The sequence below is a fragment of the Centruroides vittatus genome, unplaced genomic scaffold, assembly GCF_030686945.1.
Source record: "Centruroides vittatus isolate TY-2023 unplaced genomic scaffold, ASM3068694v2 contig_3146, whole genome shotgun sequence".
Taxonomy (NCBI): domain Eukaryota; kingdom Metazoa; phylum Arthropoda; class Arachnida; order Scorpiones; family Buthidae; genus Centruroides; species Centruroides vittatus.
This window is the reverse complement of record NW_027122026.1, coordinates 478,228-491,933: the sequence shown is the minus strand read 5'-3', so window position 1 is coordinate 491,933 and position 13,706 is coordinate 478,228. Positions and strand designations below refer to the sequence as shown.

Here is a 13,706-nt window from a genome sequence, read left to right as displayed (position 1 = left end):
TCATTAACAATAAGCACTTAACGTATAGTAAAAAATAGTCAATAGGTTAGGTTAGAGTAAGTTTGGTAAAAATGGTGAAAATTGGGCCCCATTGGACTTCAATAAGCCGTAGACTCCGAAAAACCTAGATCCGCCAGTGGTAGGGCCCCTTTATGACTTATCAAGTTTGAACTATTACTTTAAACAACTCCATTTGTTTTCCAAAAAATGACTAAGCTATCAGCTAGAGTCTGGGTAATAGTTTAGTCATTTTCTTTGAAAAAAAGATTTAGTCAAAACAATAAACTAAACTGAGTGGGCCATAATTGGGCCCCTATCTTACCTCCGAACAACAACGTGTCAATAGAGAGTTTCTTTGCTTTTGGTCTTGTCCATCGAAAGAGATATTGCAGAGATAGTGTTGCAGAACTAGACTTTTTCTCTGTAATTGATGAATTCAACACTGCTAAAAGCAAGAGATCAGTTTTATGGGTGAATTTCTGTATACCTATTGAATTTTCCAATTCATTGTAAAACTATTGTACACATTTTATTATTTTATTGTGGGTTTATCTTTTCTTTCTATTGTGTATTCAAAATGTTCATATTGTTATCGACCTAAATAAATTTACCCTCTAACTCCATGGCTTCTTTCATGGATCTCAAAAATATTTTTTTTGAATAGGGCCTTACAAATCATACATTTATTTTGGAATATTGTTTTATACATTTAAAAATTGAGTTGTCCTTATTTTAAAGAAATTTATATAGGCTATATATTATTTAATTTTAGTCATTTGAATTAAATTATTTATTATGTTAAGCCAGAGCCGTAACTAGGGTATGGCCAACGTGGCTCCCGCCATAGGCGCCGATTTAATAAAGGCGCCAAGGAGAAGGTTTTGAAATAATTATGTATTCGAAATTAATAACATAAAAAAACTTCTATAATTATATTTATATAGTATTTATTATCTGTAATTTCTACGAATATATATTTCAGAAATAAACCACCATTTTTATTTTTATTTAATAACAAAAATCAAAAAGGCGCGCCATTTTTATTCTTGGCCATAGGCGTCCAAAATCGTAGTTACGGCACTGTGTTAAGCAATTTCGCAGTATACAAAGTATGAAAACAGCTGTAATTTTGTTAAAATTAATTATGAAATTTAAATTAATTAAATTTTATTAAAAACAAATTATTTTTATTGTAATTAAATAATTTTGGTAAGAAATGCTATTGAAAATTTTAATAAAATAATTTAATAACTTTAACAAAATTATCACTTATGAGGCATTCAAACACTTTAAAAGGTGTTTTATTTATAACTTCGCATAAAAATTAATTACCTCACTCTTTTTCATGAATATTTTAAAATATATTCTCTCCTAAAATATGGACGTAGGTTTTAACATATTTCAAGAATATAAGGACTTTAGCAAACATAATATTAAAATTATGTAAAAAAATAAAGATAATAATAATAATTTTGCTATATTTATCCTTATTCTGAAAATCTAATACAAACGATAAATATGTCAACAAACTTGATCTATTTAAAAATCCTAGTAAGAAAGACAAATAATTAAACTAGAGTATTACGCTAAGTAGACCTATATACAAAAATAAGTTAAATACTTTTGGACAAAATATGCTACAAAAAGTAGACTATATTTGCATTTAAATATAGCATCACTCTTAAACAAAATAATTAAATGAAAACTTAGTATAATATCTTCAGTTGTATAGGGCCTACTGTACTTTATGGCTTCTTTCAATGTAGTAATAAAATTATGCAAAATATTTAACTGAAGATACTACTGTATATTCATTCGTCAGTTATTAATTTAAAAACGACTGAAATAGAAAAGTATTTTTTACTTATTCATGGATATTTTAAACATGACGTTTCACTTTAAAGAGTTTTATTTGCCACAGTTTTCAATTCTTAAGTGAACAATAAATAGTGTAGTCCGTCTTTATATGCATCCAGAACGAGCAAATAATACTTCCAACCAGTCCTAGGAAACTCTAGACAAATTATTTTATTTACGCATTAAATGTATTCTAGAGAATTAATTAATATCTGCAACGTCGTACTTGTTGCATCTGATATAATGTACTGTACTGTACTGTACCTTGGCTGTTCCATCATAGCAAATCAGTAATTCAGTAATGGTAATATAGTACTGTATAAAGTTTTTTTATGCTTTAAGATATTGAAAGCTAAGCCCATAATTAGTTCTAACCCACATAAAAGTGACTTATTAGAAGTAAGTTAATGTATATTATATGCCAGGGTTCGGTATTGACTCTTTAGGAGTCGATGAAAGTTTAAAGGGGTCGATAAAATTTTGTAAATATAAAACATATATTTAAAAATATTAAAAATAACACATTGTTTTACTTTCTGACCCTTCAAGATTTTTATATTTTGGACTCATAGGACCTTGAAACGTCGACAAATGCAAAGAAAAGGTGTTTTTTTTCCCTGTATGTAGGCTATGGATGTAGGTTAGTATGTGTGGGGCACGATTTTATTCACCCTCTTTGAAGCTTAACTCTTGTGCTTATTTTGTCGAAATTTTTTGAAATTTTGCGTGTATTTGTGTAAATAACGATGCTATTAAATTTAGGTGGTTAAAGGTCGACAGGGTGGAGAGATAAAGGGAAATCGTGTGTCGTATCTCGAGTAGGGTGGGACTTAACAACGATTTTACTGGTTATTTGCATTTCAAAATTTTTATAAAACCCATTCTTACCCTAAATATTAATCTTTTTACCATTTTATAATACTTGCGAATATAAAATATCATTACAGATGGCGCCACATGCAGTTTTAAATGTTGCCGGAAAAGTTAAGCATTTCGTTGTTGGATCTCTCTTTTATTTTTTTTTTGTTCTCAAATAAATAGAGATGACTCTTAAAAATTATGTAGGAGACCGTTGTATACAATTATATTTATATATAAAATTGAAGGGAAGTTTGAAGGGAAAAAATTTCTTAAAAGGAGCTCATACATGAAAAAGATTGGGAACTCCTGTTATATACGATACACTTGTATTTTTTATCATTTTTTTGTTTTTTTTTTTGCAATATGAAATATTGCCGAGAATAATATTTAGTGATTAGCAATTACAGGTAGACCTCCTACAACGAGGTAGATACGATCCTTGAAAATACCGCGTTGTGGGAAATCGCGTTATAGGAGACACCAACTTAATACAAAAACTGGGATTCGGTTCTAAAAAGAGAAAAACTGCTTTTTATGGTGTAACATTTTCATCATTTTTTTAAATTTACATTAAAAAATTTTGATAAAAAACTTAAATAAAATTCAACATCATATAAAAACTAAAAAGATTATTTGAAACCTACTGTTATGCTCAGTGGCGTAGCGTGTGTGTCAGCCGCCCGGCACGGAGAAAAATTTCGCCGCCCCTTATTTAGGTATTTTTACAAGATATTATTATTTATTGTGAAATTTTGCTGCCCCCTATAAGTGCCGCCAGGGGCGGGCCGCCCCTGCCGCCCCCACTACGCTACGCCACTGAAGAACTCACAAAACTGTACTTTGTGATCTGGATTTTCTGAACATAGAATAACGGATTTTTGAAAATGCTTGGAAAGCATTTTGTTTTTATTTCATGTAAATTTTTGCTGTTTGTTGATTCCAATAAAATAGATTATTGGTTATTCTAAAATTATTATAATTTACATATTAGCATATTTATAATAAAATACTAATACTCTGTAATATAGTCAGTGGCGTAGCGTAATGGGGGAGGCAGGGGGCGCCCCGGGCGGCACTTATAAGGAGCGGCAAAATTTCACAATAAATAATAATATCTTGTAAAAATACCTAAATAAGGGGCGGCGAAATTTTCCTCCGCCCCGGGCGGCTGACACCTACGCTAAGCCACTGCAATGAGCTATACCGCCACTCGCTCGATATTATTTTTAAATACTGTACATGAGAATTCAATAATTAAAGAAGAAAAATCTTTTTAAAAATTTAAAACGAAAGGGAGCACACGGATTTCAACCATGGACCTCTCGATCTGCAGTCGAATGCTCTACCACTGAGCTATACCCCCACTCGCTCGATATTATTTTTAAATACTGTACATGAGAATTCAATAATTAAAGAAGAAAAATCTTTTTAAAAATTTAAAACGAAAGGGGACACACGGATTTGAACCATCGACCACTCGATCTGCAGTCGAATGCTCTACCACTGAGCTATACCCCCACTGAGCTATGCCCCCACTCGCTCGATATTATTTTTAAATACTGTACATGAGAATTCAATAATTAAAAAATTATTTTACACACAGTTATTAATTTGTTGCGATACACAACTTATACACATTCAACAGCAGGTAACGAAGCGAAATTCATTTATTTTTCTCCTTTAACATCGTCGATTCAATTTCATATAAAACATATAATACTCGAATTTCGTCAACCTATTCCTTCATCACGTAAGGCAACACAGGAACATCATATTACTTTACTCACAAATAGTTGATTGGATATAAAACTACTAAATATTGTAGCTGGTTTCGGGTTTTTGCCTGACCAACTGCAGGCACGTGACGTTAACCGAATTTACATCCGCGTCTAACATCTAAACACAAGAGTCACCTTACAATAGGAAATATCTTCTTGCAGATACACTCCTTCGCAGATTGCTCTCGTCTTACGTTACGCTACCTCACACAACAACACTTTATTCACTTAAAAATCGCCAAATATAAAACAGTAGTAAAAGTAGACCAAGTATAAAAGCCCCGAACATAAATTCAGAAAAAGTCAACCGCGGAGCAAATTAGTTCTTGTTTCAATTCTATATAAAGAGCTGTAATTTGACTGTAATTCGCAATACTAAATTGTTTCACCCAGAATCTCCCGCTAAAGAGGGAATGTTAGAAACATTCTTTTACATTCTAGCAAGAGTAAAACATTGCTACATCCCTCAACTACAAGAAAGACATTCACAATTTTGTAATCTCTACTTTCTCTTAAAAAGTATTTCGCCGTGCTTATCAAGGGAAATTGTAATATACAGTCGACACCCCAAGGGAAAGTGGAAATGTGTCGACTAAAGCGAAGTTGGAAAAAAACCACAAAACTACAATTAATATAATACAGTAGTGCTTTATACAGTAGCATAGACTTACAAAACATTGTGTTCTCCATTTACAATTATTCTGTAGATGAAAAACTGAAACATTCGTTTAGTGTTGTTTGTTTTGAGCACTTAACTGTTTCGACTTTCTTTTTCAACGATCACGAACGCCTCGAAAGCTTCATCTTCGCAATTGTCAATTGTTGGCAAGTAACGTCTAAAAATTCTTCATGCCTCTAGCGTGAGAAAATGCAAAATTGGATTCTGGTGTGACGTTGATGTAGATTGTATATTTTCTTTTTGTTTATCTGTTATTATTTTATACATAAAAATTCATAAAATGTTAAGGCATTTTATTTAATATGTATATATATTAATAATATTAATGTATTATTATATTATTAAATATATTAATTATATATCAATAAATAAATCGACTCCCCCTCCTGAAAAAAATGAGTTCGTACCACACGTGCGGAGTGAATTCATTTTTTCGGGAGGGGTGACGACTTATCGCAGTGTGGGACAGCAAAAGTACTGTATGTCGACTTATCCAGTGGTGTCGAGTAAACCGGAGTTTTTTTTTAACATTAATGCCTATGTAACTCGGCCGGGACCACAGAAAAGTGACTACTTAACCGAGGGTGTCGACTTATCGCGATTCGACTGTGTATATATATATTCAGTACAGCAAGAAGAAAAAATATACCTTAAACATAAAATTACTGTATATATATGTTTAAAGCTTGTACGTTTAAATTGTATTTTAAGCTCTATAAATGAATTATAATTTATTATTTTTATACTATTTTTTATTTACCATTGAAAACTATAATACTATTATAGAATGACTTTAGATAATTTTTGTGAAAAAGCCGATTTAATAATTCATTCACAAACTTTCATTCAAAACATTTAATTTATTAAATACATTTTTTAACATTAAAACATCACACATTTATTATTCAGTTAAAGATTCAGGAAGCAACTGTACAAAATACACCGAACAAATGTCGATAAAATTCACGAGTTTCTAATTTGTTTCAATGTAATTACTTTGGTTTGTAAGGTCCAATAATCTTGCGAAGTTCATCCAATTCGGGAATTCGCTCCCATTTTTGATTGATCGTAATCAGCTGGAAAATATATGTATATGTGCTTAATTAAAATTTATATTTAAATTTCACTCAGAATTTATTTTTTAGATAGTTTTAAAAAGTCATTTTGTGTCATAATAATAATACAATTAAGACATTTTTAATTTAAGCGTGTCTACACTTTTTTTCATTTGTATTATTCTTTCAACAGGAAAATTGTTGATCTTACACACTTCTAATTATCATGTTAATCTAATTTATACTTTGAAAGTGGTGTTTGAAAAAAAAAGATTTTGTAATGGAGAATTGATATTAAATATAAAGTAGTTATTACACAGGAAACGTCGAAGAAAAATGCAGAACGGTTAACTTTTAGATTAATTTCAACATTTAAATAGTGAAGAATCCGGAAAGAGCCTATTGTTCTACTTTATAAAAAAAAAATAAGATTATTTCTATAACAGGACTTTTCTAAATAAACTGCTTTTGATATAGTTAATAAATCAAACTTTTTAATACGAATAAAAATCCATATTAAAATCCTACCTTCTGTGGTTTCTCGGGATCCACCAATTCCCATCTCGGACAGCCTCCTTTTACAAATCTGTAATTTTATATTAGAATAAACATGTTATTTAATTTATAATTTTATACATTTCTAATTAAAAATGTCAAAAGTAAAAATGAAAAGAGACATAACAAGTAATATAAAAAAATTTTTTTTAAAGTCAATTCCTACTTAGGTCAACAAAGAAAAATTTTATTTCAGTTACATTTTATGAAACGTCACGTACCTTGCATCTAAGTTGTAACATAAATGATATATAACAGAAGAGACCATTCCTGTCGCAGCTGCTGCTGTAATAAAAACTAATGGAACAAGCTGTAAAAAATCAAAAAAGTCATTCACCTTTCCTTTTATTTAAGCAATTTATGATAAATATTTCAATAATAAAACATATAAAAATAAATGAAAATATACGGCACTAACGAGTTACTACGATAGGATTTAGAAGATAATTGTTTATTACCAGTTTGTATTATAAAAATAAAAAATATTAACGTCGCTTATTTATTTAAAAATTCCCAAATACAATTCATCGATAAAAGAAAACAGCGTCGATTACCTTTAAAATTACTAAAATTATTTCTATGACTGCATTGTGAAAACAACGGATTAATATATTCAATAAATACATATTTATGTGTTCATCATAATTTAACGATATTTTACATAAAACTTTCATACATTCTGACTAAAGTAAAAAAACTATTCATTTTAATTCACTGGTTTTCTTTTTACTTCGATCATTTAAAAAAGGTTTAGGAATAACTCTAGAATATCGAGTTTAATAAATATATTAAGTTGTATCTAGTAACATTTTTCGGGATTTCAATTATCTTATAAATAAACTAAAATACATACCTCCGGATGTGTTCTCATTGTGCGCAAAGAAAATAACTTTCTGAAACTGTCCATTAAGGGATCCCGTCCGGGACAGGTACCACGAAACTTTTCAAAACCCATTTCAACTTTATTCTATAATTTAAAAGTGTATTGAAAATTAACTTATCGTCAACAAAACATTTCTTATCTAAATTGCTTATATCTAATACATTTCAATTACCTACATAAATTTTAAAATTAAACTTTTCTTATGTATAAATGAATAAAGAGTATTGTTCATTAAATTCAGCTTTTATTTGCGAATCTGAACTACGTAAAATGTCGCTATTCAAAGGGAAAGTACAGGAAAGTCTGTTGTCAAAAACACATTAATTTCGAGTTTGCTAGGTACTGTTCAACAACAGTTATGAATCGCGATCCACGTTACAAATCGTACTGCAGCGAAAAATATAATTCAGAAACTCGCCATGCCTTAGCCTATCTTAAAACTAAGAAAACAGATAAAAGAGATATATAGAAGAAACAAAGTAAATTGATACCTCTTGTCTCAAAATAGTGAATGGTGGAGACGATGCAGTCTTCGCTGGTCAAACGTAATCCTACACACGAAGAATACTTTTCAACAAGTGGCTCGTATTTACCGGTCCACCGGTATATATCCTTCTGTCCAGCTTCCCCCGCTGGGTTTATTGTCCCCCTAGGCAACATATCGACAATACAAAAGCAATTAGGGAAGCGGCCAGATGGCCGATCGGTCAAGGTTAGCAGCCTGGGGGACCCGGGATCGAATACGGACGGGTCGAAAAATCCCTAGGAATTTTTCGGGGGGTGGTCCGTCCAGATATGTCGGTCCCCGTCTCTCACCACCCGGCCGCCCCATTGTGGACCTGGTCGAACCCATAATGGGCTTGCTATAAGAGGCCCTCTTAGTGCCCACAGGGCGGAAAGAGTTACAGAAAAAAAAACCATTAAGGAAGATACAAAAGAGTACCACTGAAAATTCTAGAAATGTTTATGAACAACGAACAATGGCGGCGTTAACTAGAAAAGCCTCTTTGTTAAAAGACAGTTTCGCTTTAAGTTAATTAAGCTAGCAGTTGTAGCCTTAGCAGCGACGTCCACACGCGCAGAAGTCAAGTTTAGATGACTGCCGCCACAAAATATACGTATTTTACGTACTGTGTGTCAAATCAAGTTTGTCACATACGAAATTGTATTTTAATCTGCTTATAGGAAAAATTAGAAACGCAGTTCTACACATAATCTTCTGTTCGGACATAAATATTTTCCGATTTATTAGTAAAGGCACGTGTTCTACTCACGTTGTTGTTTACAGTTTTACGCAATATCGTATTTTCTCGATCGACTGCCTCCGATATTTTACAGTCTCGGAGACAATTATGCGTCGTTTCTGATTAAATATTTTTATTCGTTCAAAACAACGTATATAAAGAGCCCAACAACAAAAACGAGTAACACAGGTGTAAAAGTGTTGCCCACTAAAGCGGAAATTTCTTAAAGCTCTTTCCATCAGCTTAACTAAAGTAGCTTTACGCTCCATTAACTTTAAAATCGAAAACAAAAGATTTTATTAATCATTCAATACGCTATGAACTTTGCACTTTGAAATCTGAATGAAGACTGAAATGTCGTTGTTGTAATGTTTTAAATAAATAAATATTTATAAAAATACTATAGAATAGTTTTGAAACATTTTAAATTATATTATAATTAAAAATATTTTAAAACTGTTATTATTATTAATGGTAATAGTCTCGAAGACATCGCTTTTAACGTATAAAACAGAACATTCCTCGTGTTTCTAAATTTATCCCATTTCGACGTTCCTGGTTGTAATTCTTATCTCAGCGGCACACTCAATATTTCATCTTGGGGAGCCGAGTTCAACGGATAAAACATTTTTTAATGCGAATTCAATAAAATTACCATCCTCTTTGATAGCCAATTAATACCTGACATAGAAACTGAACACTGAACATACGACACAATATAAATTTAGAAAAAATGAATTTTAGTAAGGAAAATACTTCTGGAAGATTCACTATTGTTTCTTTTCCTTTTACTTTGTAAAGGTGCCAGGGTCCCTTCGCCCATCCCCTGCTGCGCCACTGGATTACTCATGCTGAAGTTATTTCTACGAATCAATTCGTCTTATCGATTCCAATTCTTTTCGAATGTTTTTTCAGCTGAAATATTGTAATTGTAACATCCTGACTTAAACGGCTAATATCGTCAGCTGTACTTAATTAAACCGACACTAAATATCGCTTTAAGTGGGTTCCAAAGAAATCATGGCGGAGGACATCACAATACAGTTTTTATTTGAGAAAACAATCAGGTATACAATTATGCTCGTATGTGTGTAAGATTAGCATCTAAATACAATTACAAGTAATACTAATCATTACTTTTCTATCAATGTCTACACCATACTCAAACCAGTGGTGTAGCGTGGGTGTCAGCCGCCGGGGCGGAGGAAAATTTCGCCGCCCCCTTATTTAGGTGTTTTTACAAGATATTATTATTTATTGTGAAATTTTGCCGCCCCGTATAAGTGCCGCCCGGGGCGGGCCGCCCCTGTCGATCCCACTACGCTACGCCACTGGTTATGATCTCAAATTTATTCCTCATCGTCACTTATTATAGTTGTTCGAGAACGTTTGACTGGCCTTATTTCAAGATCTCAGCTTGTTTCATAGACAAATTCCACTGCACTTCCGGTAGGTTTAGATTTTTAAAAAATCTGTCATTAGAGATTGTTTGCTCTTGCTTTGCAAATGTTTATAAATTTCTTGATAGGCAGATAAGCAATTTTGAAGATTTCTTTTAAATATTTCCGCTCTCTCCGACAGGGAATCGTCTCTAAAAAGTAAAATTCCATCTGTTTCGCCATGTCCAAACATTTTTCTATACATTTCAGAGTGAAGTTTTTGGTTTCTTCATTGAAAAGATCTTCAGAATTATCTTCAATCGGTAATGTTTCGGATATAACTGTCACCAAATCTGCTTCGTTCATTTCATTTTCCGTAACGAATTCTAGAATATCATACATGGATTCACTGAAATATCAACAGTTATTTCAGTAAATCCATCGCCTCCTATTTCGTGTGCAATGTTTACTATGTTATTGTATTCACGATGAATTGGCTTAACAACATTTTTATGACTGGCCATTTCCGGTAATAAAGCTTTCCAGGAAGCATTTAGAGCATTATCCATCTAGGGACTAGGGGGAACCGCCTACGGCCGGATGGCCGAGCGGTAAAGGTGGCAGCCTACCGCTCTGGGGGACCCGGGATCGAATCCGAACGGGTCGAATAATCCCCAGGAATTTTTCGGGGGGTGGTCCGTTCGGATATGTCGGGCCCCGTCCCTCACCACCCGGTCGCCCCATTGTGGGCCTGGCCGAACCCATAATGGGCCTACTAAAAGAGGCCCTCTTAGTGCCCACAGGGCGGAAAGAGTTAAAAAAAAAAAAAAAAAAAAAGGGGGAACCGCCACACATTTCTAAACCGCGTTGTAGGAGGCCTACCTGTACTAACTTAATTAAAATATTTTGCGATATGTTTTGTTGAGACACGGTTTGCTTCGAAATTAATGCGTAAATAATCTTTTGTACTTCGTAAAATATATTACTTTGTATCTACTTGTTTCATGGTTATTAGTTTAAGGCTGAAAAATGGAAGATTCTGTGTTGAATTTTTTAATAAACAGAAAATCTATTCTTTCATATTTACTTTTTATAAATAATTTTTACTTAATTTTCAGTTATATTAAAAGTAATCTTGAAAGAAAATTATGAAATATCAAAAAATGCAGAAGAGTTTAGCTGTCACTCATGCCTCATTAAAGAAATAATTAATAGTTGTGTAAAGTAATATAGTTAATATTATTTTTACTTCAATGCAAACATTCTTCATTTTTTAAATTAAAAAAAAACATGAAAAATTCTTTAAAATTACAATGTTTGATACATTAATAAATTATAAATTGCAAAGATTTTTAAAATCATTTTTATTCATTAATTAAGCAAATTAACAAACTCATTAACGCCATATCTCTATTAACTATGCAGAAAAAGTAAATGCAATTTTAGTTAATTAATCTACAAAAATATCTTTTTTAAAATGTTTATAAAAATGTTAAATTTAATATTTTTTAATTTTTTATAATTTTAAAAAGAAACTGTTAACAATATTATAATAGTTTGAAACAAACTTTCATTTTTTACATAAACATATAAATGTAGAAAATTTTTCTTAAATTTATATTAATCATTTATTAATGATGACTTTATCATTATATAAATACAGGATTAAATTATTTTAATATTTAATTAAAATATTAAATATCAGCATTTTAAAAAGAGGAATCAGAAATCAGGATTCAGTTGTTTTCAACAACATGTTTTTCATTGCCATCCCTAAACAGACTAAGTTTATTTCGCGAGGTTCTTCATCTTCAACCTTTAAAAACAATCAAAAATATATGTGTATATATGTATCCATTAATATAAAATTAAATTTGAATATTAAATAAATATAATTACCTCTTGAAATGAATTTATCTTCAGGCATTCCTTGTACTATAAAAATAAAAACAGTAATAATAAATTATTTTGTGTTCAACTTCAGAAAATAAATTCTTTAATTTAAAATTTTCTATAAATAACTAAAAACATAAAAGTTTTTTACTTCAATTTCTTTTTCATTTGGTAGTACATCTGAAACAAAATCACAGAGGTAATCTATAAAACCATTCAAATCATTCAGTCCAACTTTTCTCATACAGTTTTCTTGAATGGACCAACTCTGTTATTTAAAATAATAATAATAATAATAATAACAATAACAATATAAAATTCTTTTACTTAAAAAGTATAAAAATGAAAAACATTTTAAATGTATTTTATATTAATTTTTACCTTAGAGTTCTCGGCTAGGCAATTGACATAATGTTCTTTATAAATCTTTTCTAAATGATTATCTAAAAAATTAAAAATATTTTAATATTAGAAATGTAATTATTGAAAAGGAATAAATTAATTTTAAAAATTTGTTTCATTCTATAATTTTTATAAATTAAAAATAAAATTACTTACAAAAACAAATTTTATTATCTTAATAAAACTATTATAAAGCCTAATAAAAACACTTTTAAGCTGAAATATAGATTTTAATCAAAGAATTAAATTATATTTACCACACAGAATAGGATCTGATGCACACCAAACTGTAATACATAGATGCATAAGGCAAACAACAATGAGAATTTTCATATTTAATTGATACAATTTCTTTATGGTTACTGTTAAAATCAGCTCAAAAAAGCTACTTTTATATTGTTATCTAATTTTTATTTTTAATTTGATACAGTAAACTTTGATATTGTAATATAAAACAAGAGAAACAACAATAACTGTTTATAGGTTTAAAATATGATATGCCAACTTTTATTTTTATTTTTTTAATACCATATATGGTATATTTTTAATATTGATTGTATTAAAATTTTGGAAAATATTAGAGATTTATTTATTTAGTAAGTAATTTTGAAAGCAGTATAACAATACAATAATTTAAATATCTATTTTTCAGTATTCTTAATTATGTAATAATTTAAATAGTTTTTTCTAAAATAATTGCTTTTTGTATAAAAATAAACTAAATGTTTGATATTTTTGAAAAAATATAAATTTTTTAATATATTTAATTTTTATTTTGTAAAGATATTTAATAATTAGAAAATACTTTGTAAATTAAAAAAGGTTAATATATATTAATTTAATTAAAATATAAAGAATGTTATAATAGAATTCATTTTAAATAATTTCATTTAATGTTTTAAACAAAGAAAAAATGTTTTTATATTTTGTTTATTCAAATATTTATATTACATTATGTATTAATAATAATATATTATTTATAAAAAAGTAAAAATTTCATTTGCATTATCTAATAATTAAATCAAAAAAGTTGAAATCATAAATCTTGGATGCAACAAGATAACTATTTATTTTATATTATGACAAAGTTACAAGAATTTAATTATATATGTTTCAAAAA

At 29.8% G+C, this 13,706-nt stretch overlaps 2 protein-coding genes across 3 annotated transcripts; both read right to left on the bottom strand.

Moving 5' to 3' along the window:
- Positions 1-6,100: 6,100 nt before the first annotated feature.
- On the bottom strand, positions 6,101-7,762 carry LOC136973350 (normal mucosa of esophagus-specific gene 1 protein-like). Of its 2 annotated transcripts, none has more exons than XM_067268084.1 (4): positions 7,639-7,762; positions 7,007-7,095; positions 6,759-6,816; positions 6,101-6,251 (listed from the first exon to the last, which is right to left on the bottom strand). In XM_067268084.1, exons 1-4 carry the CDS (start codon positions 7,738-7,740, stop codon positions 6,168-6,170), a joined length of 333 nt encoding a protein of 110 aa, XP_067124185.1. In that variant the 5' UTR covers positions 7,741-7,762; the 3' UTR covers positions 6,101-6,167. The 2 variants fall into 2 exon arrangements, with proteins under 2 accessions (XP_067124185.1, XP_067124186.1); XM_067268085.1 differs by having other exon boundaries at positions 6,759-6,805.
- A 4,258-nt stretch (positions 7,763-12,020) lies between these two features.
- Positions 12,021-12,950, bottom strand: LOC136973335 (uncharacterized). The gene is made up of 5 exons (XM_067268068.1): positions 12,844-12,950; positions 12,566-12,627; positions 12,336-12,452; positions 12,191-12,226; positions 12,021-12,107 (listed from the first exon to the last, which is right to left on the bottom strand). Exons 1-5 carry the CDS (start codon positions 12,917-12,919, stop codon positions 12,021-12,023), a joined length of 378 nt encoding a protein of 125 aa, XP_067124169.1. The 5' UTR covers positions 12,920-12,950.
- Between the last annotated feature and the right edge of the window lie 756 nt (positions 12,951-13,706).

Bases quoted from the DNA above. Each gene is read 5' to 3' on its own strand.
- LOC136973350 (XM_067268084.1), bottom strand. From the start codon at position 7,740: ATGGGTTTTGAAAAGTTTCGTGGTACCTGTCCCGGACGGGATCCCTTA. The intron at 7,096-7,638 runs GTATGTATTTTA...GATTTTTTACAG, and splicing joins CAATGAGAACACATCCGGAG to CTTGTTCCATTAGTTTTTAT. The intron at 6,817-7,006 runs GTACGTGACGTT...ATAAAATTACAG, and splicing joins TGTTACAACTTAGATGCAAG to ATTTGTAAAAGGAGGCTGTC.
- LOC136973335 (XM_067268068.1), bottom strand. From the start codon at position 12,919: ATGAAAATTCTCATTGTTGTTTGCCTTATGCATCTATGTATTACAGTT. The intron at 12,628-12,843 runs GTAAATATAATT...TTAATTTTTTAG, and splicing joins ATCAGATCCTATTCTGTGTG to ATAATCATTTAGAAAAGATT. The intron at 12,227-12,335 runs GTAAAAAACTTT...TTATTTTTATAG, and splicing joins CAAATGAAAAAGAAATTGAA to TACAAGGAATGCCTGAAGAT.